The following is a 23237-nucleotide window of genomic DNA, read 5'->3' as shown; positions in this document are numbered from 1 at the left end:
ATATCAATGTCAGCCTGTGTTTCTCAGTGTGCACTGCAGGTTTCACACTTTCACTACTCGCTGTGTAAATTGCATATTGGACCAGGATTAACTTTCAAACTGGTTTAGAAAACATCCCCTCTTTAGCAGATGAATCTGCAAACAGGATTCTGTGGTATCCGGTATGGTAACTTTGCACATTCCTGATTCTGCACAGAGCAGGTCAAACATCCAAGTAAAGCCTCCCTTTTTCTATGTATACCATTCTAATCATTTAAATTAAAAAGTGCAAACTGGAGGACATTATAAAGCTCATTTGACCCTTTGTTCTTAATCTCCCTGCTAGTTGCTGCTAGTGCAGTTGTGTGTCTGTCGTTCCCATGTTCTGCTTATTTCAATAGCAATGTTGCTTAAAAAAGCAAACCACAAACCCACTGTTAACCCACTGTGAGCTTTGAGGTACAAATGCTTCTCTCTTTTTTGCTGCTCTCCGTTACACAATGCTTAATCACCTCAATATCTATAGAAAAAGATAAAATCTGATGCTTGAATACAAAGCACAAGGCCTTGAAAGGGGAACATATATTCTGAACCAATACACTGTACAAGTTTATACTCAGCTCCTAAACACAGCTGCCCCCAGCTGGTCATCCTGGGTGCCTTCAATCTCCACCCACTACTGGGATGGCAAAGCTGAATTATAACCTGTGTACAAAACTTCTTTTACAGTGTGAATTTTATTTATATATTCATCTTCTGGTACATTAATATCCCTTTGCTGTTGAAAAGTGCTCTATATATAGAAATTATTATTTTTATTGAATGGTGTTTAAACTGTCGTTTACAACGTTATACACAGTGTGACTGAGAATAATGTACATTACTGGATTAAAATGATTGATGCATTGCTTTGAGGTGCAGTTACTTTCATACTGCAGTTGGTAAAGGTGCAGCTAATTGCAACTACAGTTGTCACATTTATGTAGTAGAATAAAAAGTACAATTTCCCTCTGAATTGCAGTGGAGCAGAAGTATAAAGCGGCAGAAAGTGGAAATACTGTATTTCTGAAGGAAGGGCTCTTATACAATGTCACTTTTTATTGTGGAAATCAGGTTTGCACTCGAACAATCCTCGCAGGTACAGTTTTTAACAGTAATTTCATGTGTTTGTCAATACTTATTATCTCCAGAGAAACCTGTGTAACGCCTTAAAAGACTGCCGTGACCCGGATTCGAACCGGGGTTGCTGCGGCCACAACGCAGAGTACTAACCACTATACGATCACGGCGAGCTGTCGACCAGGTGATACAAATGTGGTTTCTACGAAGACACTTGACTTCTCTAACAGTGCACACGTTTAGTTTTGTGACATATCCCAGTTAAAAACGTTAATTTGTGTATTCAGGCACAACATGAAGTTATTATTTATGTCAAACACAGAATTAAACCCGAGTGAGCATCAACGTGCACCTTGAAGTAAAGATCGCACACACAGACAGAGAGATCACTCTGTAGGAAAACGTCGGACCTATATCTGGTTTAGTGGAGATACATAAATAACTCGTGTGCTCTACTTCACGGACATTTTAGACAGTTATGTTTTAGTTGTTTTTATTAAAAATTACTTTCGAACTAGGAGGAAATGGCAAAAAAAAATATAAGAGTAAATTAGTCATTTTTATTTAGTGGTGTCGTAAAATAAGATTAGAGTGATACATCTTCGTTTTTTTAGCTTCTCAGATTATAGGCGTGGCTTAAGGCAGTTTAAAAAACCTAGTCGTTCACTGATTGGTCGCTAGCTGTGTATTCATATGGATTCGATCTGTTCTCTCTCCCCATTGGACAAGAGGTTGCCCTCCCTCGCCTGTCATTGGCTGATTAAACAACACAACCGATTTCAAACCAGATCGTCAGTGTGTTGTGGACGGAAGCGTGTTTTAACGTTTGCTTTAGGGGCAGAACTACTTCTAGTAGCAGCGCACATGGATTGCTAAACGTTTTAACTAACTTCGTAACATGTTCTTAGCTATTAAGCTACTGTTATTTTTACATTTAACATGGCTGAAACGGTAACTGCATCGCGGAGAGGAGTTTTGGACTTCAGTCCAGTAAAGAGAGACGACGCCAACAAGGAGAATGATGTTCCGATTTTGAGTTTGATCCAGTTTTCAAAGGCTCCGTTTGTGACGTTTGGATCGGTAAAGTTGGGATCCTCCAAATCGGCTGTTTTGCGAATTGAGAACCCTACAGAGGATGCAGAGGCGGAGGTTAATGTCGAAAAGATCCCCTCAAGTAAAGGTTTTTCTGTGGACCACAACACGTTCACGATTCAGGTATGTATATTTCTATACTTCAGAGCCCGTGGACCAATTGTGATGCACAGGAGCTTTATTATGCCACAACACAGCAATCAATATACACTTCCTACTGCATCCACTGTAAAACTGCAGCTGGACCAAACCTTTGCTTGTGCTTTGTGTTTGCAGCCTGAGGGTTCATTCAGTTTGACAGTAACCTGGACTCCATCAGAGGAAGGTGGAATCAGAGAGCTCATCATCTTCAATGCCAATGGGGTCCTCAAGCACCAGGCTGTTCTGCTGGGGAGAGCAGAGGCACCAAAAAAGAAAAAGGTAAATATCCTCAAGCTGAAAAAAAGAGCCTACATTCAAATATTTGATTCTGACAGAGCCACAGCCATTAGTAGGATTCACAGAAAATAACTTGGCAACTAGTTTGGTAATAAAGGAAGTCGTTATTTTAAATTTAAAAATTAACAAGATGCTTTTTAAAGCTGAAAAAGTGCAGTTTTTTCTTTTTTGGACAATTTGTTGGATGTTCTCTAGGGAATTGTGATGGGTATTTTTGAACTGTTTTCTGATGGTATATAGCCAAAGAGATTAATTGCGAGTATAATCAGCATAATAGACTAATAGATTATGAAAATGTTAATCAAGGAGCCCTAAATTCAGTCCTAATTTGTTGTAGTTCTCAAAAGTGTGGTTATATTTAAGTTGCACATTTACAGTTTAGTTTTTTAGTCAAAACTGCTCAAAATATTTTGCACACCTCTTTACTTGCATATTGCATATAGTGTATATACTTTTAATTTATAGTCTATATTTTCTATTATATTGTGTAATATTCTTATTTTGTTTTCCTATGCTGCTGTGACTAAGATTTCTCCTACGTGGAATCGATAAAGGTACATCTTATCCTAACACGGTCATTTACATGCTTTTCTTTTGTGTTTCAGAAAAGCTTATGGGACACAATCAAAAACAAAAGAGAAGGTGAGAAAGTAGCTGCACCCAGGAGAAAGAAAACCGATCAACCACTGAAGATGGCAGCCAATAAAACCTTCCAAGTGTCCAGAAAGCCACAGTACAAACGGGACAAGCCCCGCAGCCCACTTGTTTCTCTCAACGAGGGCAAAGCTGTCAGAGAGAGGTCCCTCTCGAAGCACAGTCCCGTTGACGATTACCCTCAGATATCAGAGGAGCAGAAGGCCTTGAATTCCACCTTGAGGCAACGGTCTCTGGTCTCATCAGACCAGGAGAATATCCATCATGTTCAGAGGAACTCTCCTCTTGTCCTACTCGTCCCAGCCGGAAAGCTGATGGACTCTGGCAACATGTCTGCGAGCCCAGATGCTTTGGCGGGCAAACCTGAAAGCAAAGATCTTACCAAAATGCTCAACAGGACGCTGTCTCCTATTGGGACGCCAGAGATGTTTAGGAAGCTCATGCCTCACATACAGTCAGATAGCCCACTTTCTGCTACTGTAAAGTCTGTGGCTGATGCTGATGGCGGCGATAGTGTGTTAACTGGAAGCCCAGTTCTCTCTTTGAAAGATGCACTGGCCCTCATTGACTCTGATCTGAGCCAAATGAACACCAGTCCTCGAGACACTAGTTCGAGCTGTGGCTTTTCAGATTCGCTGGAATCCAAGAGTGGGAATTGTGACCGTGGACCTGACAAAAACCTCCTCAGAGCTTTACCCGATAGCCCGCTGGAGTTCAACGAGCCAAGACTTACTTTCTTTGTCAGCAAGAATGCTGCGAGTGAGGTTGTTGTCTCACAGGCGGATAAGTCTACGGAAAGGGTGAAAAAGGCCTCTTTTACTTCTGCTACAGTGACCAAGAGCAAAGCACCAGTGGAGGCAAACAGTTCGAGTGGAAGGAAAATAAAGAAGTCAAGGCGGAGGCTCTTAGAGAAAACACTTGAGCTCTCTGATGGCAGCAGTCAGTGTGAGTCTCGACCAGACACTCCAAGCCTGCCTGTTATAGACCCAGACACAGGGATCAAGGGATGGCTAAACCCTGAAGCTGCAAGCTCCCTGTGTGACGACAGACATCAAGCCCAGCAGTTTATGTACTCCAGCTTGACTCCACAGCTCGACAGCCCCCTTCCATCTATTGCTCCTGCTCGCTTCTCTTTCTCAGTCACTTCCCCTCCTCCTACACTCGCTGCTCCCATTGTTTTTACTGCCACCTCTCCCTCGCCTTTGGGCTCATCTTCTCCTCTACACCTCAACTCCACATCAAACCCCAGTGTGTATGAGCTGTCTCCAGCTGTTCCCGCACCTCCGCCCATTCAGGAAGACTCATTTCCCGTTTACATGGCCGTGAAGAGCAAGAAGAGGAAGAGTGAGGAGTATCTAAAAAGTGATGGGAAGGTGGGGGATGCCGCGAAAACAGAGCGTGCCAAAAGGACCAGGGTGGTAACAGGAAAAACTGAGCCCCCAAGATCGGTCCAGGAGAGGAGAAGTGCATCACAGAGGCAACAACTGAGAACAGCAGGTGAGCAAATGTGAAATATGTCTGTCTTCTTAAAGGTCCACTGTGTAATATTTAGGAGGGTCTATTGGCACAAATTTAATATAATAAGCACAACTATGTTTTCATTAGTGTATAATCGCCTGAAAATAAGAATTATTGTGTTTTGGTTAACATAGAATAAGCTGTTTCTATCTACAAAGGCAGTGGGTACACCTCCCATGGAGGCCGCAATGTTGAACGTGAACCACCGTGTTTCTACAGTAGCCCAAAACAGACAAACACTGACTCTAGATAGGGCTGTTGTTGCACGTTTCCCAACCACCATATTTTCTCCTTTGCACCTAAAAGGGTGAATCAAGGGAGTTGTAATCTGCAACTACACGCTAGATGCCACTAAATCCTACACACCGGACCTTTTTAAACACCTGCTGTATTTCTTGACACTCTGTATTTACTATAGTGCTTTACACCCCCCCCCCTCCCCAGGCTCGGTGCGCTCCATGACTTCATCATCTCTAAAAACTGCACGGCCTGCGGTTCCTGCCCAGGCAAAGCAATCAAGCTCCAAACTCACTTCAAGAGGTATAAAGTGATGTTTAATTGCCTTCTGAAGGAGAATACCTCTCACATGAGAGTTCTTTGCTGTTCTTGTGTTAATGTATAAGCTGCTGTTCAAATCATATTTATTTTCAAAACTTATTTATGATGAAATGCACAATGCCTTTGTTATTTGCTCACAGGTGCCCTGTCTCTAAAGTCGTTTGGTGCTCGATCTGTGAAGACGGCAAAAATTGTTGCTGTAGCACAGTCAAAACTGACCTTTGTTAAACCAGCGCAAACAGGTATTTGATGGTAAAATATTGTGACATGAGCTTTTGTGGTGCGTTAATGCACATTTTGCTTTTGTTTATCTTGCACCTTTTATTTTATTTTCTGCTCTGCTCGCAGCCATACCGAGACACCCGATGCCATTTGCTGCCAAGAACATGTTCTATGATGAGAGGTGGATTGAGAAGCAGGAGAGGGGATTCACATGGTGGATCAACTACGTCCTCACCCCAGATGACTTTAAAGTCAACACTGAAGTCGCTAAAGGTAACATCCATTCTGCAGGGTTTCACTACTCTAGAGTCTGAACAATAAATGAGTGTCTAAGCTCTTCGTGTTTGTACAAGGGACTGTAGAAGTCTAGAAATCTCGAACATGGCCTTTTTTCCCGTTTGTGTCTTGTGTAGTGAATGCTGTGTCCATTGTCATGGGCAGCGATGACAAGTATAGTGTGCCCAAAGCTCCCACCAGAGAGGAGATGTCTTTTAGCACCTACACGGCCCGAAGGAAGCTAAACCGCCTCCGTCGTTCTGCCTGCCAGCTGTTCACATCTGAGGCCATGGTCAAGGCTATACAGAGGCTCGAACTGGAGGTGGAGGCCAAGAGGCTGCTCGTCCGCAAAGACCGCCATCTTTGGAAGGACATCGGTAAATGAACAGTCCATTAGGAAGCCTGCATGAAGTTGTTTGTAAATGCTCTTAAGTTCGTATCAAACCCTGGATAAGTCTGAAAGTATTCTCGTTTTTCCTTATCTTTTAGGTGAACGCCGAAAAGTCCTCAACTGGCTTCTTTCATACAATCCACTGTGGTTACGGATTGGGCTTGAGGTATTCTGATACTACTATTTTCTTCTACTTTTTAACATTTGTTTTTCTAAATAATGTTGTTAGTTTCCTCACTATCCATGCACTGCTTGCTAATTGCAATGTCACTCATTCTCAGACGATCTACGGGGAGCTGATCTCACTGGAAAGCAACAGTGATGCGTTAGGTCTGGCTATGTTCGTCCTCCAGCGGCTGCTCTGGAACCCAGACATCGCTGCGCAATACAGACACGCCAAAGTGCCTAACCTTTACAAAGAAGGTAATGTAAGAGCGTCGGTTATTGTGTCGTGTGACCCGGAGACTGTGCTGTGTTACTGTTAGGGTTGCAAAAAAATCAGGAACTGTTTGGTGGTGGAGACTTCCCTTGGGTATTAGTATATTTGAATCCAAAGTAATTAAAGGGATATTGAGCCGGTCGTCAGCTCAGGTTTTGTTTCCCCACTTCCCACACAAGCCGAAACATAAACCTCTTATGCCATATCCTAAGCAGACATATAGATATACACCCACTATGATGCAAATTAATCATTAACAACTTGGGTCTGAGTTGAACTGAAACACTGTCCTGATGACAACACAGCTATGACATTTTCATTTTTTTATCAGTCATATAGGCTAAAAAGGGCCTACGACTGAGACTCAAAAATTAATGAATGTCTCACCTTTTAAATGTCAAAGCTGATCTGATGCCGTCTAGAATTGTAAAAAAATGTAGAGCTGCAACCTACAGTTCTCTACGGTTGTTGAGCCGTTATTCATTAAGTCTGCAAAACGTCTGTCACACTTTACCAGGAGTCCGAGGTGACAAATGTCCAAAACTCAAACATTAGGGAATTTACAATGGTATAAAACAGCAAATCTGCACATTTAAGAAGCTAGAGCACACATTTTTCAAAGGATAGCTTTTGTGGTCCTTTTAACTCTGTCAAATAAGGGAAGAAATGTAAACCGATGAGAATTTCCTTCTGTAGTATAACAAAACATATGTCTACATCTCTTTCCTTGGCTAGGCCACGAGGAGGCGCTGTCTCGCTTTACTCTGAAGAAGCTGCTCCTGTTGGTGTGTTTCCTGGACAAAGCCAAAGAGTCCCGGCTGATTGAGCACAACCCCTGTCTGTTCTGCCTGGATGCAGAGTTCAAGGTAGGCCAGTCGCTGTCCTGTTAAAGTCATATTAAAAAGTCAAATTATTTTGTTAGTTAGTCTTTTATATAATTTAAGTATTTGTATCTTTTTAGTTTCAGATCTATCTTGATGTCATTATTCTGACCTGAGGCTGTTTATACCAAAATTAAGAGGAACATTTTTTTATTATTTAACATAAATATAAGATATAAAAGCTATCAAAGTCCGGTAAATGGATGAATAGGTTTTAGATTGCACCATTTAACTGTTTGTGACAAGTGTCTGTGTTTCTGTGCTGTCAGCAGATCAGTCTATCTGCGTCACACAGTGTTGTATGACTGTGAGTGACTGCAGTTCTTATTTGACTACCTTTAACTACCCCTTTAATGATTTGCGAGCTGAGACCGACACTTGGTTGGTGCTTTCACACTCACGCACCAGCGTTTGACAGCTTTCGTCCCATCCCAAAGGAACTGTACTAACCAAACAAACATACCGGGGTTCGTTTTAACCAAACCAAACAGGTTAGGTGTGAAAGCAGAACATTTTATGCATGCCGCTTATTCTCAGTTCTAAGAATAAGAGCAAAATAGGCCTGTTTTTGTCGGTTTTAAACGAGAATGAATAACAAATGTGAGGCTATCTGCCCTTGTATCAGCGCGCTGGTGTGTATTCTAATACAGGGGATCACAGACCTGAGAACCATCCATATGTAAACCCCACATTTTCCACTATCCTCATGTTTTATGAATTTTAACCCATCGTTCAGCTTAAGGATGAAGACTTTTTCACATTACATATTTATTACTGTGGTTCCTCTCATTAGATATTTGTGTGTTACATTAACCTCTTCCATGTTGCATGCTTCTTGTTTCTTTTCTTTTACAGACAACTAAAGACCTGCTCCTGGCCTTCTCCAGGGACTTCTTGAGCGGAGAGGGGATCCTCCCCCGGCACCTAGGCTACCTCGGGTTACCCGTCTCCCACGTTCAGACGCCCCTGGACGAGTTCAACTTCGCTGTGAAGAATTTGGCAGTTGACTTGAAATGCGGCATTCGTCTAGTGTGAGTGAAACGTCATGAATTTTAATGTGATGCTCTGATCCCCGTTGGGATGTTCGCTTTTCTCAGAGGTCAGGCTCAGCTTCACGGCAGTATCCCTGCAGCTGTTTAGGACTCAGCAGCAGAACTGTTATAGTCCAGGATTTCCTTCCACAGATTCTCAGCAAAGCATGCTCTCTTTAACAGCCCTGCCGATGTTACAGTATTGCTCACTGATCATACTGCAACCATGTGTCTGTGTGTTTTTTTTGTTTTTTTTTAAGTTTTTATTTATTTATTTGTTTGTGCGTTTACTCCTTTTTAATGCACAGAAATGCCGGTTGAAAAATGTAATGGCAAAGACTTAGCATATAGTTGCAGAGTAAATCTCCCTAGTATTCTTTGACTTATTGTAGACTCCTTCTTCATGGGTCTTCCTCTGGCTTTAAGAGGATTAAGTGTGAAAAGGCCTCACACAGCATTTTAAGGTGAAACGAATCAAAAGAACAGCATGATCAGGAAAAAGGCAGACTTAACGGTCAAATATACTCGGACGTGGTGCGGTTCTTTTTTTTACTACACTGGGTGTCTGCATGCTTACATGGTTGTTGGGCTCTACGCCACACAACTTTGGAAAGCACAGGAACCATTTCTAGAAGAATCTTTCAAAAGTAAAAAATAAAAAGCTGTAAATAATCACTGATATATAGTTCTTTGTTGGATCAGGTTGGGGGATATGACGCCATATATCTTTATTTTTTTTAAAGGTAGTTACACTCAAAGCCAAGCCACCAACAGAGGTTACCCTGAAACACGCAGGAATTAAATGATACTGGATTTTATTATGGCTATTCTTTGTATCAAAAGGTGATATGTATTAAGTGTTAAGTAGCTTTTTTCTAAAGTTGCTTCCTGTGTAGATGTCTATGATGATGTAGATTGTGGTAATTTGAGATCTGAGCATCTCAAACCATCAGCCCTATTTGACTCTACAGTATAAGGGAGATGCCAGAATCATCAGAACGATGAGTGAAAAAGTGCCACAGCAACAAGCATGTAAGATGTAGAGGTATACAAAGATTCTTATGCATCACCTTTTATTAAGTGTGTTTTCCATGTGTGGCTTGCTTCCAGGCGAGTGATGGAGCTCCTCGTCCAGGACTGGAGTTTGTCGGCCAAGCTCCGTCTGCCAGCCATCAGTCGCCTGCAGAAGATCCACAACGTCGACATGGCGTTACAAGTGCTCAAAAGCAAAGGGGTCGACCTCAAGGATGAACACGGTAATTATGATTTTTCTCCCAGAGCAAACTGCAAAACCGGGAGACTGTGAACCTGAAAGAGTGTTTGGCCTCCACAAAATGAGATTCAGTGGGGGTTTTTTAAGTTCTGTGTGATGTTTTCTTTCACAGAAGTGTTACATATTCATTTGGCTTTCATACTAGGCTGTATTTTCCACCACTGTGGCACTTTTTTATGGACATTGTTCATTTACTATGTTACTTCACACAAGCATGAACACCATTTCACTGCACACCTTTTGTGTTTGATCACAAACAGCTGCACAGCAACATAATTAGATTGCTTTGCCCTTTATGACGCTGTGTTGAATGTGTGTGTGCAAACTTTTGGTGACAGTATTATTTGTGCCTGTGCACTTCTGCATAAGTGAACATATGTCAGAGTGACTAAGCAGCCCATGATGAAAAGTACAATTTCAACACATAAAAGAAATTAGTAAAGTAAGCACAATAACTTTGCCCACTTTATCAAATCAAAGACAATGCTTTAAACTGGCTATTTTAATTAAGAAATGTCTTCAGTAATACAATTATTCACAATAAAAATGTTCAAATCAGTCTGACAGTTATTATTGTTGGTGAAATTGTGAAAAGTGACAAATCACTCATTTCTAAAGCTTGATGTTCAAAATTCAAAATCATAGGGTCAAAACCAAAGCTATTAAAAAGCAGAAAATACAGATGTTAGACAAGAACAAACAAACAAAGGATTGCTGTTTTTGAGTTATAAATAATTAATAATAATGAATGATCAGTTATTTAAGCCTGGTCTCTTTATTTTCAGGCTCCATCATCGATTCCAGAGACGTTGTGGACGGACACAGGGAGAAGACACTGAGCCTCTTGTGGAAAATCATCTTTGCGTTCCATGTGCGTGTCCGGCCTTATTTCCAATTGATGGTTAACAACATTCTCATTCAGTCATTTTTTTTAAACCTGTGGAAAGAAAAGATTGATATGCTGCTATCAAATAATCTGTTAAGGTGGAGGTGATTTTGGACGAGGATCAGCTGAGGGAGGAAATTTACTTCCTGAAGAAAACCTTGAGGACCAAGCAGAGGCTGATGTCTCTGAGGGCGGATCGGGGCCTTCAGCCAAGTCCTGTGAGGACCAGGGCGGCGTATGAACACAGCAGCACTAAGGTTACCCTGCTGATGGACTGGGCTCGAGCTGTGTGTGACTTCTACAGTCTCAAGGCGAGTTTGAGTTTTTTTTTTTACTTTCAGCTCTCGTGCAAAAGAAAACACTTAGATTTTTTGGGTTTAATTGGTTATATTGGTTATGATTTCATTCTGTCTTGTTAGGTAGGATGCAGTGTTGTACTTTGTCATTTGATTTATTGAACTGGTTTTCTTTTGTAGCCTTTAGTGCTATGTCTTTGGTTGTTGTTTTACATCAAATCACTTTCAAGAGTTAAAACTTTAGTGTTTGGTTTGAAATAGCCCTTACACGGGCTGGTACAATCGGCTCAGACTTTGTCTTGACAGATGATAGTTGCTGAGACATTGCTGACCTCATCACAGCACAACCTGTGTCCTTTGTCTACCACCAAAAATAGTTTCACTGTTTTAAATCTTATTTTTATAGCTACATTACTGTCCCAGTCTCAAACGCCCTCACAAGTCCTTTAAGAAAACAGTAAATGAAGTGTGTTGTCTTATCTGTGCAGGTGGAGAACTTCACTGTGACGTTCTCGGATGGCCGCGTCCTCTGCTACCTTATCCACCACTACCACCCCAGTCTCCTGCCAGAGAAGGCTGTCAGTCAAAGCACCACTCAGACCGTGGAGTGTTCACAGAGGGGCCGCCTGGAGCTCGACTGCTCAGCCAGCGACTCCGACAACTCCTTTGACACCTTGCCAGCCGGCCTGAACGGTACTTGTCTTCTGTGTACTGTGTCTTCAATGCAATATTCTGTCTGGATGCACTTGGATGTGTGTACACACAGACGTTTGTGGAGCATTAGTGTGGAAAACAGGGAGTCTGATAAGACGTCTGTGGATGGAAAAGAAATCTACAAATGCTGACACGGGAATAAACCATAATTTGTTGCATTGCATGTTTCATACAATCGTTGCATTAGTTAGGGATCTTAAGTTGTCTTCATCTACAGAAATCTAGGCTGTTTATTGGTAAAAAATATTAATTGAAAAGGTCCTGGAAAATGTTTTCTAATGAAGAGTGGAAACCCTGGAAGAGTTTCAAGTTATTATAGTCCACTGAGAGACATTTGGAAATTAATTCAAGATTCAACTTGTGCCAAATTTCTGCCCATTTTCAAGGAAAATATTGTTTTAATTTAAATATATTTATAATTCTAGTGACATAAGTTTAAAAAAGGCACGAGGCAGCATGTCACGGCTTAAAAGTTAAATGTGTGTTTTTGAACTTGTATGTGCGACTTTTAAACAAGATCGTAGTAACTGAGTTGTGACTGAATTTTTTTTTTTTTTTGTGAACAGGCCCAGATTCTCCGTCAGTGGAATTTAAAGAGCTGCTAGAGAATGAGAAAAACAACTTCAGAATGGTAAACTCTGCTGTGTCTTTCCTGGGTGGGGTCCCTGCCATGATCAACCCAGCTGACATGTCCAACACTATCCCCAATGAGAAGGTGAGACCAAACAGAAGGTTTTCTTTACCCTCTGCAGCAGCTATTCAGTTTTTTGGGGGTATTGGATTCCAGCACTGGCACAAATTGCACGCAGCACGGATGCTGAGCGGCTGTTAAGCTTTTCATTATCAGAGATGAGAAGTGAAATAGACTGAGCTGCAATAAGGCAGTGATGCTTATCTTTGCAGATTCCTTTGTTTCCCTGGCACTAAAGGGTGAATAAATAGCAACAAAAAAACATTGGGCTCGACATTGTTTAAACATTTTGAACATCTGTATCGGCCCAGTATTTCCCAGTCTATTCTTCTATAATGTAATGGTTATATATTATATGTAATGTATTTAAAAATATATATTATAGGAAAGTAATCCTACCTTTTTTTAACCAAAAAAAATTATACTAAAACGTGTCTGATGATTGGTGTCCAGACCGACTGGCTAAACCTCTTCCTTCATCCACATCTGTTGTTTATTTCCAGGTTGTGATGTCTTACCTGTCCTTCCTGTGTGCTCGTCTTCTCGACCTGCGCAACGAAACCAGGGCAGCTCGGGTCATACAGGGCGCCTGGAGGAAATACAGATTAAAGAAAGATCTACAGCTCTACAAGGTTGGTTCAGTGTCTTGCACAGTCTTTATCTGATCTATACCATTTGTTTTGCAGTCGTGGGTGACGCACTTTATTGCGTTTTTATTTTTGTGATATATAGTTGTCGAGCACAGGTGTACACACCTGAAAATGAGTCCATCTACATCTTGCTTAAAGCACCTATACTCAATGTTTTTATAATAAGAATGTATCAAATGAGAACGTGACAAGAATTACGAGAATGACTTGTGTTCACAAGAAAAAAGCAATTAGAAAGAAATATAAAAGATAGATTTGATAATTGACATTTGACATTTTGATTTTGTTTGTATACAGGAAAGAAACGTGGCTGCTATGAAAATCCAGTTAGTTGTGAGGAGATTCCTCGAGAAGTGCAGAGTGAAGAGGCAGAATCAAGCTGCTGGTATCATCCAATCAGTCTGGAGGGGTTATGTAGCCCGCAACAGACTGAGGCTGAAAAAGCAGGCTCAACTTCGGGCTTTGCAAAATAAAGCAGCAACTGTCATCCAGGTGGGTGTTTATTACATATGTGAGGATGAAAAGGGCTGTTAACATAAAAAAAAAAAAAAATATATATATATATATATATTTGTCTGTTTCATTGTCTGTCTGTTATGTTACAGCAAGGACAGCTGCTTCATAATGAAACCTGCTTGTGTTATTGTTCTTTGAATAAATTGTTCTTATCTTGTCCCTACAGGCTCAATGGAAGATGATTTCGGCGATGAGGGCTTACTATCGCCTCAGATACTATGCCATTGTTGCCCAGAAAACTGAAAAGGAAAACCATGCTGCCACGGTGATACAAGCTGTGTTTAAGAAATGGTACAAGGAAAAAATGGCTGAAAGAGCAAATGCTGCTGTAAGAATTCAGTCTTGGTATAGAATGCAGAGGTGTCTCCATCAGTATAAAAAGATCAAGGCAAGCACTCTCCTCATTCAAGCCCAATATAGAGGTCGCGCACAAAGGCGCTGCTTTCGGATGTTGAAGCTGCAGCACCACTCTGCTATTGTCATTCAGAGTGCCTTCAGAGGGCATGCTGCCAGAAAACTGGTCGCAAAGATGAGATGTGCTACAGTCACAATCCAGCGTTGGTTCAGGGCCTCTGTGGAAAGAGACGTGGAAAGGCAAATGTTTGTGAGGATGAGATGTGCCGCCATTACCATACAGGCAGCTTATCGTGGTAAAGTGGCGCGGGAATCCCTGAAAAAACAGCACAAGGCAGCAACAGTGATCCAGGCATCTTTTAGGAGGTATGCTGCCCAAAGGCGCTACTTTCTCTTGAGAAAAGCTGCAGCTGTGATACAGCAAAAGTACAGAGCCACACTGTTGGCTCGTGAGACAAAGAAGGATTATGATGCTCTTAGGAATGCTGCACTCACTGTACAAGCTAACTGGAGAGGCAGAGCTGACAGGAAGAGGATAGAAAAGAGGCATCAGTGTGCAACACTGATACAGGCTTACTACCGTCGGCACAAAGCAGAAGCAGAGTATAGGTCCAAGAAAGCAGCTGCTGTAGTCATACAGCATCGCTACAGAGCTTATGTTGCCGGGAAGGAGATGAGGAAAGCATACCTGCACAGGAGAGCAGCCTGTATTACTCTCCAAGCTGGATTTAGAGGCCTAAGGGATAGAATAGAGTTGAAGAAAAGGCACTGGGCAGCAACTGTCATCCAGTCTTCAGTTAGGATGTTTTTATGTAGTAAACAATATATTCTCATACAAAGTGCAGCGATTATCATCCAAAGCCGATACAGAGCTCTTGTAGCCTGCAGGGCACAGCAAAATGAATACAAAGTGCTAAAGCAGGCTGCTATAAAGATACAAGCTGTGTACCGGGGATTTAGAGTGAGAGAAGACCTAAAGAAGAGGCACAGGGCTTCCACAGCAATCCAAGCTCAATTCAGGATGCACAGAATGCGTATGGCATACCTTGCCACAAAGTGTGCTGCCATCATTATTCAAGAGCACTTCAGGGCCAAAATGCTCAAGGATCAACAAATGCAGAGGTACACAACAATGAAATCTGCAGCTGTACTCATCCAGGCAGCATATCGTGGCTACAGGGCCAGGAGGAAAATTGCAGAGATGCACCGAGCTGCTACAATGATTCAGAGAAAGTTTCTCACCATCCGAGATAGGAATAGGTTCCTCGCTATCAAGGCAGCAGCTTTGGTTTGCCAGCAGAGGTACAGAGCAGTGGCCCTGGCAAGAAAAGACCATTTGGACTATCTGGTAAAGCGCAGGGCAGTCATTTGTCTGCAGGCTGCCTATAGAGGACGTGAGGTCAGAAAGCAGATGCGCATCCAGCATACGGCAGCTGTAACAATTCAGTCTCAATTCCGAAAATACCAGCAAAGAACCTACTACAAGAAGCTCCACTCGGCTGCCAGTGTATTGCAGGCACGTTACAGAGCCAACAAGAAAATGAGAGAGGAGATGCAAGCCCTGAGTGCCAAGAGAAATGCTGCTGTTGTCTTACAAGCTGCCTTCCGTGGAATGAAATCTAGACAAATCATCAAACAAAGGCACCAGGCTGCCAGTGTTATCCAGAGAGCTTATGGAGCACACTATGAGCGCAAGCAGTATCTGACCTTGAAATCCTCTGTCCTCACCATTCAGCGGAGGTATCGGGCCATTGTAGCAGCAAAGGCACAAATGAAACAATACCAGCGTATGCGCACAGCAGCAGTCCTGCTTCAGGCAGCATACAGAGGGCAGCAGGTCAGGAAAGAGATTGCTCATCGCCATCAGGCTGCCACTATCATCCAGTCTGTATTCAGAAAGCACAGAGAGGTAGTCAAATTCCAGGCCATGCGTCTGTCTGCCATTATCATCCAGAGACACTATCGCTCCTGTATTCTTCAGAGGCAAGTAAGGGAAAAGTTCATAAAAATTCAACAAGCCACCATTATTCTTCAGGCAGCTTACAGAGGTCATTGTGTTCGAAGCAGCATTGCCAAGATGCACAAGGCAGCTACTGTCATTCAAACAAACTTCAAGAGGCATAAGCAGCAGTCAGCCTTTAGGAGACAACACTGGGCAGCATGTGTCTTACAGCAGAGGTTTAGAGCTCAGAGACAGAGAAATGTTGAGATAAAACATTATCAACAGCGCAGGGAAGCTGCTATTGTGTTACAGGCTGCATATCGTGGAATGAAATCGAGATGGATCATCAAACAAAGGCATCAGGCTGCCAGTGTTATCCAGAGAGCGTACAGAACACACTGTGAACACAAGCAGTATCTGACCTTAAAATCCTCCATTCTCACCATCCAGCGGAGGTACCGGGCCACTGTAGCAGCAAAGAAACAAATGCAAAAATACCAGAAAATGCGCAGTGCTGCTATTGTTCTTCAGGCTGCATATAGAGGCCAGCAGGGCAGAAGGGAGATTGCTCAGTACCATTGGGCTGCCACTGTGATCCAGTCTGCATTCAGAAAGCACAGGGAGGAGGTGAAATTCCAGGCAATACGTCTATCTGCCATCATCATCCAGAGACACTATCGCTCCTGTATTCTTCAGAAACGAGACAGAGAAACGTTTCTAGAAAGGAGACATTCTGCTGTTGTCCTTCAGGCAGCATACAGAGGGCAGCAGGTCAGAAAGGAAGTTGCACGTTGGCATCAGGCCGCCATTGCGATCCAGTCTGCATTCAGAAAGCACAGAGAAGAAGTCAAATTCCAGGCCATGCGCCTGTCTGCTGTTATCATCCAGAGATACTATCGCTCCTGTATTCTTCAAAGAAAAGAAAGGGAAAACTTCCTAAAAGCGAGACATTCCGCCATCGTTCTTCAGGCAGCTTTCAGAGGTCATCTCGTGCGAACCAGCATTGCCAAGATGCACAAGGCAGCTACTGTCATTCAAGCCAACTTTAAGAGGCATAAACACCAGTCATCTCTCTGGAGACATCGCTGGGCAGCCTGTGTCCTGCAACAGAGGTTTAGAGCTAAGAGACAAAGAAACATTGATATAATACATTACCAAAACTGCAGAAAGGCAGCCATTGTGTTACAGGCTGCATATCGGGGAATGAAATCCAGGCAGAACATTAAACAAAGTCACCAAGCTGCCAGTGTTATCCAGAGAGCTTACAGAACACACTGTGAACACATGCAGTATCTGACCTTAAAATCCACTGTTCTGACCATCCAGCGGTGGTATCGAGCCACTGTAGCAGCCAAGGAACAAATGCAAAAATACCAAAAGATGCAAAGATCAGCAGTCCTCCTTCAGGCAGCATACAGGGGGAAGCAGGTCAGAAGAGAGATGGCTCGCTGGCACTGGGCGGCCACTGTGATCCAGTCTGCATTCAGAAAGCACAGAGAGGAAGTCAAATTCCAGGCGATACGTCTATCAACCATTATAATTCAGAGATACTATCGGGCCTGTATCCTTCGAAGAAAAGAAAGGAAAAACTTCCTAAAAGCTAGACGGTCTGCCATCGCTCTTCAGGCTGCTTTCAGAGGTCATCGTGTGCGAGCCAACATTGCCAAGCTGCATAGGTCGGCTACTGTCATTCAAGCAAACTTCAAGAGGCATAAGCAGCAGTCAGCCTTTAGGCGACAACGCTGGGCAGCCTGTGTCTTGCAGCAGAGGTTTAAAGCGCAGAGACAAAGAAATGTTGAGATAAAACATTATCACGAGGTTAGGAAAGCTGTCATTAATCTACAAGCTGCCTTTCGTGCAATGAAATCCAGAAGAATCATCAAACAAAGGCATCAGGCTGCCAGTGTTGTCCAGAGAGCCTATAGAGCCTACTCTGAACGCAAACAGTATCTGAAATTGAAATTGTCCGTCCTCACCATTCAGCAAAAGTATCGGGCTACTTTAGCAGCTAAAGCACAAAGAACACAGTACCTGGAAATGCGCTGTGCAGCCATCATTGTGCAGTCAGCATACAGAGGGCAGCGGGTCAGAAAGGAGGTTGCTCATTGGCATCAGGCTGCCACTGCGATCCAGTCTGCATTCAGAAAGCGCAGAGAGGAAGTCAAATTCCAGGCCATGCGTCTATCTGCCATTATCATCCAGAGATACTATCGCTCCTGTATTCTTCAAAGGAAAGAGAGGGAAAACTTCCTAAAAGCGAGACATTCTGCCATCATTCTTCAGGCAGCATTTAGAGGCTGGTGTGTCAGGAGGGACATTAGTCAACAAAATCAAGCTGCCATTGTGATCCAGTCATGCTGGAAATGCTCAGTGCAGAGGCGTATCTTCCAAAGAAAGAGGGAGGCAGCTGTGAAACTTCAGCAGAGGGTGCGGGCAGTGCAGCTGGGCAGGTTGGAGAGGAACAACTACACCCAATCGAGGCGAGCTGCCATCACACTTCAGACACACTGCCGGGCCTGGATTGCAAGACAAAAGGTAATGAGCTTTATTTAAAGATCAGTTTGCTAGAATTTTCTTTTCTTCCTTCCTGACATCTCTGGTGGGTAGACAAATTTGAAATGAATATACTAGAAAGGAGATGACCATATTAAAATGTGATTTGTAGTAAACAGGCTAAAAAGGCAAAACTTTTTTGAAATAGATTTTATAGTCCTTTGCATGCCTTTTGCGTTTCAGGTACTAGAGGTAGCCAAGGCAGAGAGAAGGCTCCGTTTTACGTCGGCGGTCTTCCACCATCTCAAAGCCATAAAGATCCAAAGAGCTCTGAGAGCCCACTGGGCTTTGGAGTCGGCCAAAAGACAAATCCATTCTGTCATCACAATACAGGTACAGTGAGGAAGAGCCCACAATGCCATTCTTCAAAAGTGAATACGACACTGAAGAGCCCTCAGGTTATCTGATGAATTTAATTCAGTCAGTCAATGAAAAGCACACTTCTTAAAATGATTCCCCTGTTCTTTTCTAGCAATGGGTGAGAGCGAGGCAGCAGAGGAGACGGTATTTGGAGGACAGGAGCAAGGTGGTTACAGCCCAGAGAGCTGTCAAGCGCTGGTTAGCTCGTCGCCACAAGGCTGCGTCCGTCATCCAGCAGGCCGTCCAGAAATTCCTCCTTCTCAGGCGCCAGAAGAGGGTTCAACAGGGCATTGTCAAAGCTCAGGTACTATAGCCAGTGGTGTATTTGATAGAGCTGACTTCCGTACTTTTAAAGGAAGGTTCCAAATTTTTTAAGTGTCTTTAAAATAATAGTCAGGTGCCCATATGAAAATTTGAATTTGTTTTTATAATCTGTCTTCCTGTTCATACTGGAAAGTAGGTAATCCTTTACTATTGTGCTTTCAATGTGAATGATGGAGACAAAATTATTTTCATTTTGCCGTTAATCTCGATTACTGTTATTACCATAATTTATAACAACTAACTGGTTTGAATCAATGGAATATTTCAATCCACACAAAGGCATAAAATGGTAAACCTCCTCTGATCCAATGTACCCATGATTCGCAACTAAGTAGAGTTTTTCTTTTTTTGTCTTTTTTTTTTCCCCTCTCCCTCTCCCTCCAGGCTCTGTGGAGAGGACACCGCTCCCGCCGACTGAATGACAATCCCAAGGTGGTGAAGCTGAGACACCGTTTGCGTAAAGTCTCCGCTGACATCCGAGAGGAGGACAAACTGTGCAACAAGACATCGTCTGCCCTGGACTATCTCCTACGATACAAACACTTCTCCTACATTCTAGAGGCCCTGAAAAACCTGGGTAAGGCTTTTGAGTTTCGGGAGCAACTATAGAGCTCCCTGCTACAAACATAGTTTAGCGGGAATGTTAATGCGGATTCTGCCAAGACACTCCATTTCGTTTTAATTTTACAGTTGTATCTGATGTATAGGTAGTAAAACAAATCCTGTATTAGGTCATGTATTAAGCCAAAAACAACTGGATTTATGCTTCCGTGAGGCCTCGCCCAGCTCTCGTCCGATAGATCCTGAATACTGATATCTGCAATAGAGTTGAGCATGTAGACTTTCAGAAAGTGTGCGAGACAAAGTTCCTCTTTCTGATGTTTTTGGTTGTGTGTTGTAATAGCAAAATGCTTGTGTCGTCAAAATGAGACCGAGTTCATTACAAAAGAAGGTGGTTAATGTGTGTTGTGTCTCATAGACAAAATAACTTTACTGAGCATCCTTTTCTAATATACTTTTGATTACGTGGACATGATCTCAGGTGTCTTGCCTTTTCAGTACTGCAGTTTGTCCCGAACACTAACATAAAAAGTGTGTGTTTGTTTGTTTGTTTGTGTGTGTGTGTGTGTGTGTGTGTGTGTACAGAGACCGCCACCAGGCTGTCCCCAGAGTGTTGTGAGCGGCTGGTAGAGAGCGGAGCCACAAACATCATCTTCACACTCATCCGCTGCTGCAACAGAAGTGTCCCCTGCATGGACGTCATCACCTTCTCCATCCAGATCCTCCTCAACCTCTCCAAGGTACAAACCTTGTCAGACACACGCTCACGGTGAAACATGAAGAGGATGTGAAATATAATTGGTCGACTTTGTAAAAGCTGCCTGAAGGTATTCAGTTTTAGTTCTGCTGCCTATAATGTTAAAGGGTAACTACTATGGAGAGCCATTTCATTCAGAACCCTTCAGCTAGGCTACCAGCAGGGTATTTGAGCGGAGAGCGTGAGCAGCTGGGCTTTGAATTGTGCACAGCAACTCCTTTGCTGTTTGTTTTGGTAGATGAAAGAAAATCCCATGTATGCACATGAATTATTATTCATATATGATTGTATGGGCAACGTGACCATTTCAAATGCTTAATTGTATAGTTCAGTATTTGGGGGTGGCGATCCTTCCCTTTTTCTAGGGGTGTACCATTTTAAGTTTAATGCTCTGCCTTTTCCCATTACATAATTACTCTTTAAAGTGTACCTACACCCTTCAGTTCTGCTAGTTCCCTTGCTCTCAGCAAATTTTAAAAATACATCAGAGACTTGCACTTTAGAGGGCATGGCCTTGATACCAACCGGAGTGATTGACAGATAGCTGCTGTGCAAATTCATAGCTGGTTCTGCTGTTGTAGCTAAGCTAACAGCCCAGAGAGGACAATTTAGTGTGTGCGTGTCTGAGTCGAGGTAAAAATTGCACAATGTTTATTTTTTTGATTTGTTTACTTTGATTATTTGCAAGTCAAGTTAAAAGTCCACAAAGCAGACTGTTGTAATACTTGTTGACATGAATCATGTAGCCTCAATCTTTATGTCTAGTTTTGTGGGGTGGGGGGGGGGTTGCTTCTTTCCTGGCTGTTAATTAAGAAGTCTCTCAAATATCTTCAACAGTTCTAAATTATTATAATTCATCTTGTGGGGGACACGAATGTGAGAACCAAATTACATTGTGATCCAACCAAAAGCTTTAGGGACAAAACCTCAAGGTTGTCCTGGGGACCACGGATATCTCAGTGCATCCAGTAGTTATTGCAATACTTAATTTTGGACCAAAGTGGTTAAGAAGACTGCTTTTGTGAAGTCTCAAATCTTTATCCCCCAGTTTTGTCTGAACAAGCAGTTAATTGATTCTTGGTCCATGTTTGTACCATATTCACTCTTTTCTTTCTTTCTTTCTTTCTTTCTTTCTTTCTTTCTTTCTTTCTTTCTTTCTTTCTTTCTTTCTTTCTTTCTTTCTTTCTTTCTTTCTTTCTTTCTTTCTTTCTTTCTTTCTTTCTTTCTTTCTTTCTTTCTTTCTTTCTTTCCCTCTCCTCCACTCACTACTGCTTGGTTTCCTCCTGCAGTACCACAAGACCATTGAGGCAGTGTATTCGGTGGAAAACTCTGTGGAAACATTGCTTGACCTGCTGCAGAGATACCGGGAGAAGGCCGGGGACAAAGTGGCAGAAAAGGGGGGCAGCATCTTCACCAAAGCCTGCTTCCTTCTTGCTCTCCTCCTGCAAGACAATCATCGTGCTGTGGTTCGTAGATAATATACCATACAGACTTTAGGAATACATTTTTCCAGTACTTTAAGAAGATGAAATGGAAATATAAAATTCAAATTTTACAGGAAGCGACTATTGTAGTTAGAAATATGTGTATATATATAATGCAAACTTTTTTTATTTTCTTTAGGAGGTCATGAAGCTACCCAAGGTCTTGGATCGGATACGCAGTATTTACCGCCTCACTGCTCGCAAACACAAGATGGACGCAGAAAGAACTGTTGTCAAACAGAAGATGAGCGCGTCAATCAATGGAAGCTTCTTTGCCCAAGCAACGCCTCGTAAATCCCGCCCTGTGCCAAAGTATGTATATGTATGCATTTTCCCAGTACTTTGTGTTCATCCAGTACAGTCTGTGTCTGCAGTGGTGATTGACATCCTGTTTTTGATTTTCAGGTTTGCACCGGAATGGGTTCTCAGAAAGGACAAGCTTAACGATGTTGTGGACCCTCTCAGGGCCATTCAAATGGTGGCAAATACACTCTCCATTGTGTTGTAAATAGACAAGCTTTTAAATTGTGATCCGTCATGTAATTTTTTTCCCCCTTCAGAAAATATTGTTATATGTATTGCTGTATTGTTTTTTTGTTTTTTTCAACACATTTCCATATTTTCATGTATATATTAAATGGATTTGTTTCTTAAACATGGGCCAGTTTCATATATATTTCTATTGTGTTAACCATAGATTGTATAAACAGTGGACAGGTCCTTGTGTATAAAAAGTGAAGCCAGTGTGGAATTGCTTTAAAGCTGCATTCTCTCTAATCGCCTATAGGGGTCAACTCCACAGTTTGCAAGAAGTGGAAATGGAGCCTTTTCACTTGAGTTATTACTCCAGAAATCCTTTTCCTACCCTCAGCTAGAAAGCAAATAAGTATTTCCTAAAATGTCCATCTTTTTCTCTAAATTATCAAGAACCGATACTTAAGTAAACATATGCATTGATAAAATATTATTAAAAAGATGTGAATTTGAATATCTACAATTCCATGGCAACTGGGAAAAATCTATGTTTTGATAAAGATCATGTTATATTTGAAAACTCCAGAGCAGCTCCTAAATTGACCTGAGGTGGTCAACCCGAACAAAGTTTGCCATATGACACTGTGGTCTTTCAAGTCACATGAACTTCAATTTCAGCAGACATTAGCAGCTATACTAAGTCCTTAATTTTGTCTACTTTCATTTTGGTACACCGTCTATCATAATTATATCATATAATTATTTAATGTCAATGGAAACTGCTATCAAACACCAACCTTTTAT

The 23237-nt window shown here is 42.2% G+C and overlaps 1 protein-coding gene and 1 non-coding gene across 3 annotated transcripts; one reads left to right on the top strand and one right to left on the bottom strand.

Annotated features, from left to right (window-relative positions):
* Window positions 1-1196: 1196 nt before the first annotated feature.
* trnah-gug (transfer RNA histidin (anticodon GUG)) lies at window positions 1197-1268 on the bottom strand. The gene has a single exon. It is a non-coding gene; the product is annotated as a tRNA-His (tRNA).
* A 641-nt stretch (window positions 1269-1909) lies between these two features.
* aspm (assembly factor for spindle microtubules) lies at window positions 1910-22614 on the top strand. Of its 2 annotated transcripts, XM_051375710.1 has the most exons (27): window positions 1910-2313; window positions 2467-2610; window positions 3234-4779; window positions 5245-5340; window positions 5499-5600; window positions 5707-5853; window positions 5994-6233; window positions 6346-6413; window positions 6529-6670; window positions 7422-7552; window positions 8423-8598; window positions 9709-9854; window positions 10657-10742; window positions 10856-11068; window positions 11542-11746; window positions 12334-12482; window positions 12962-13090; window positions 13406-13600; window positions 13791-16342; window positions 17219-18455; window positions 18657-18806; window positions 18946-19137; window positions 19542-19734; window positions 20304-20458; window positions 21765-21941; window positions 22099-22271; window positions 22365-22614. In XM_051375710.1, exons 1-27 carry the CDS (start codon window positions 2038-2040, stop codon window positions 22465-22467), a joined length of 9123 nt encoding a protein of 3040 aa, XP_051231670.1. In that variant the 5' UTR covers window positions 1910-2037; the 3' UTR covers window positions 22468-22614. The 2 variants fall into 2 exon arrangements, with proteins under 2 accessions (XP_051231670.1, XP_051231669.1); XM_051375709.1 differs by having other exon boundaries at window positions 13791-18455.
* The last annotated feature ends 623 nt before the right edge of the window (window positions 22615-23237 follow it).

The sequence above is a fragment of the Dicentrarchus labrax genome, unplaced genomic scaffold (assembly GCF_905237075.1).
Source record: "Dicentrarchus labrax unplaced genomic scaffold, dlabrax2021, whole genome shotgun sequence".
In the NCBI taxonomy this organism is placed as follows: domain Eukaryota; kingdom Metazoa; phylum Chordata; class Actinopteri; family Moronidae; genus Dicentrarchus; species Dicentrarchus labrax.
This window is presented reverse-complemented; position numbering and strand designations above follow the sequence as displayed.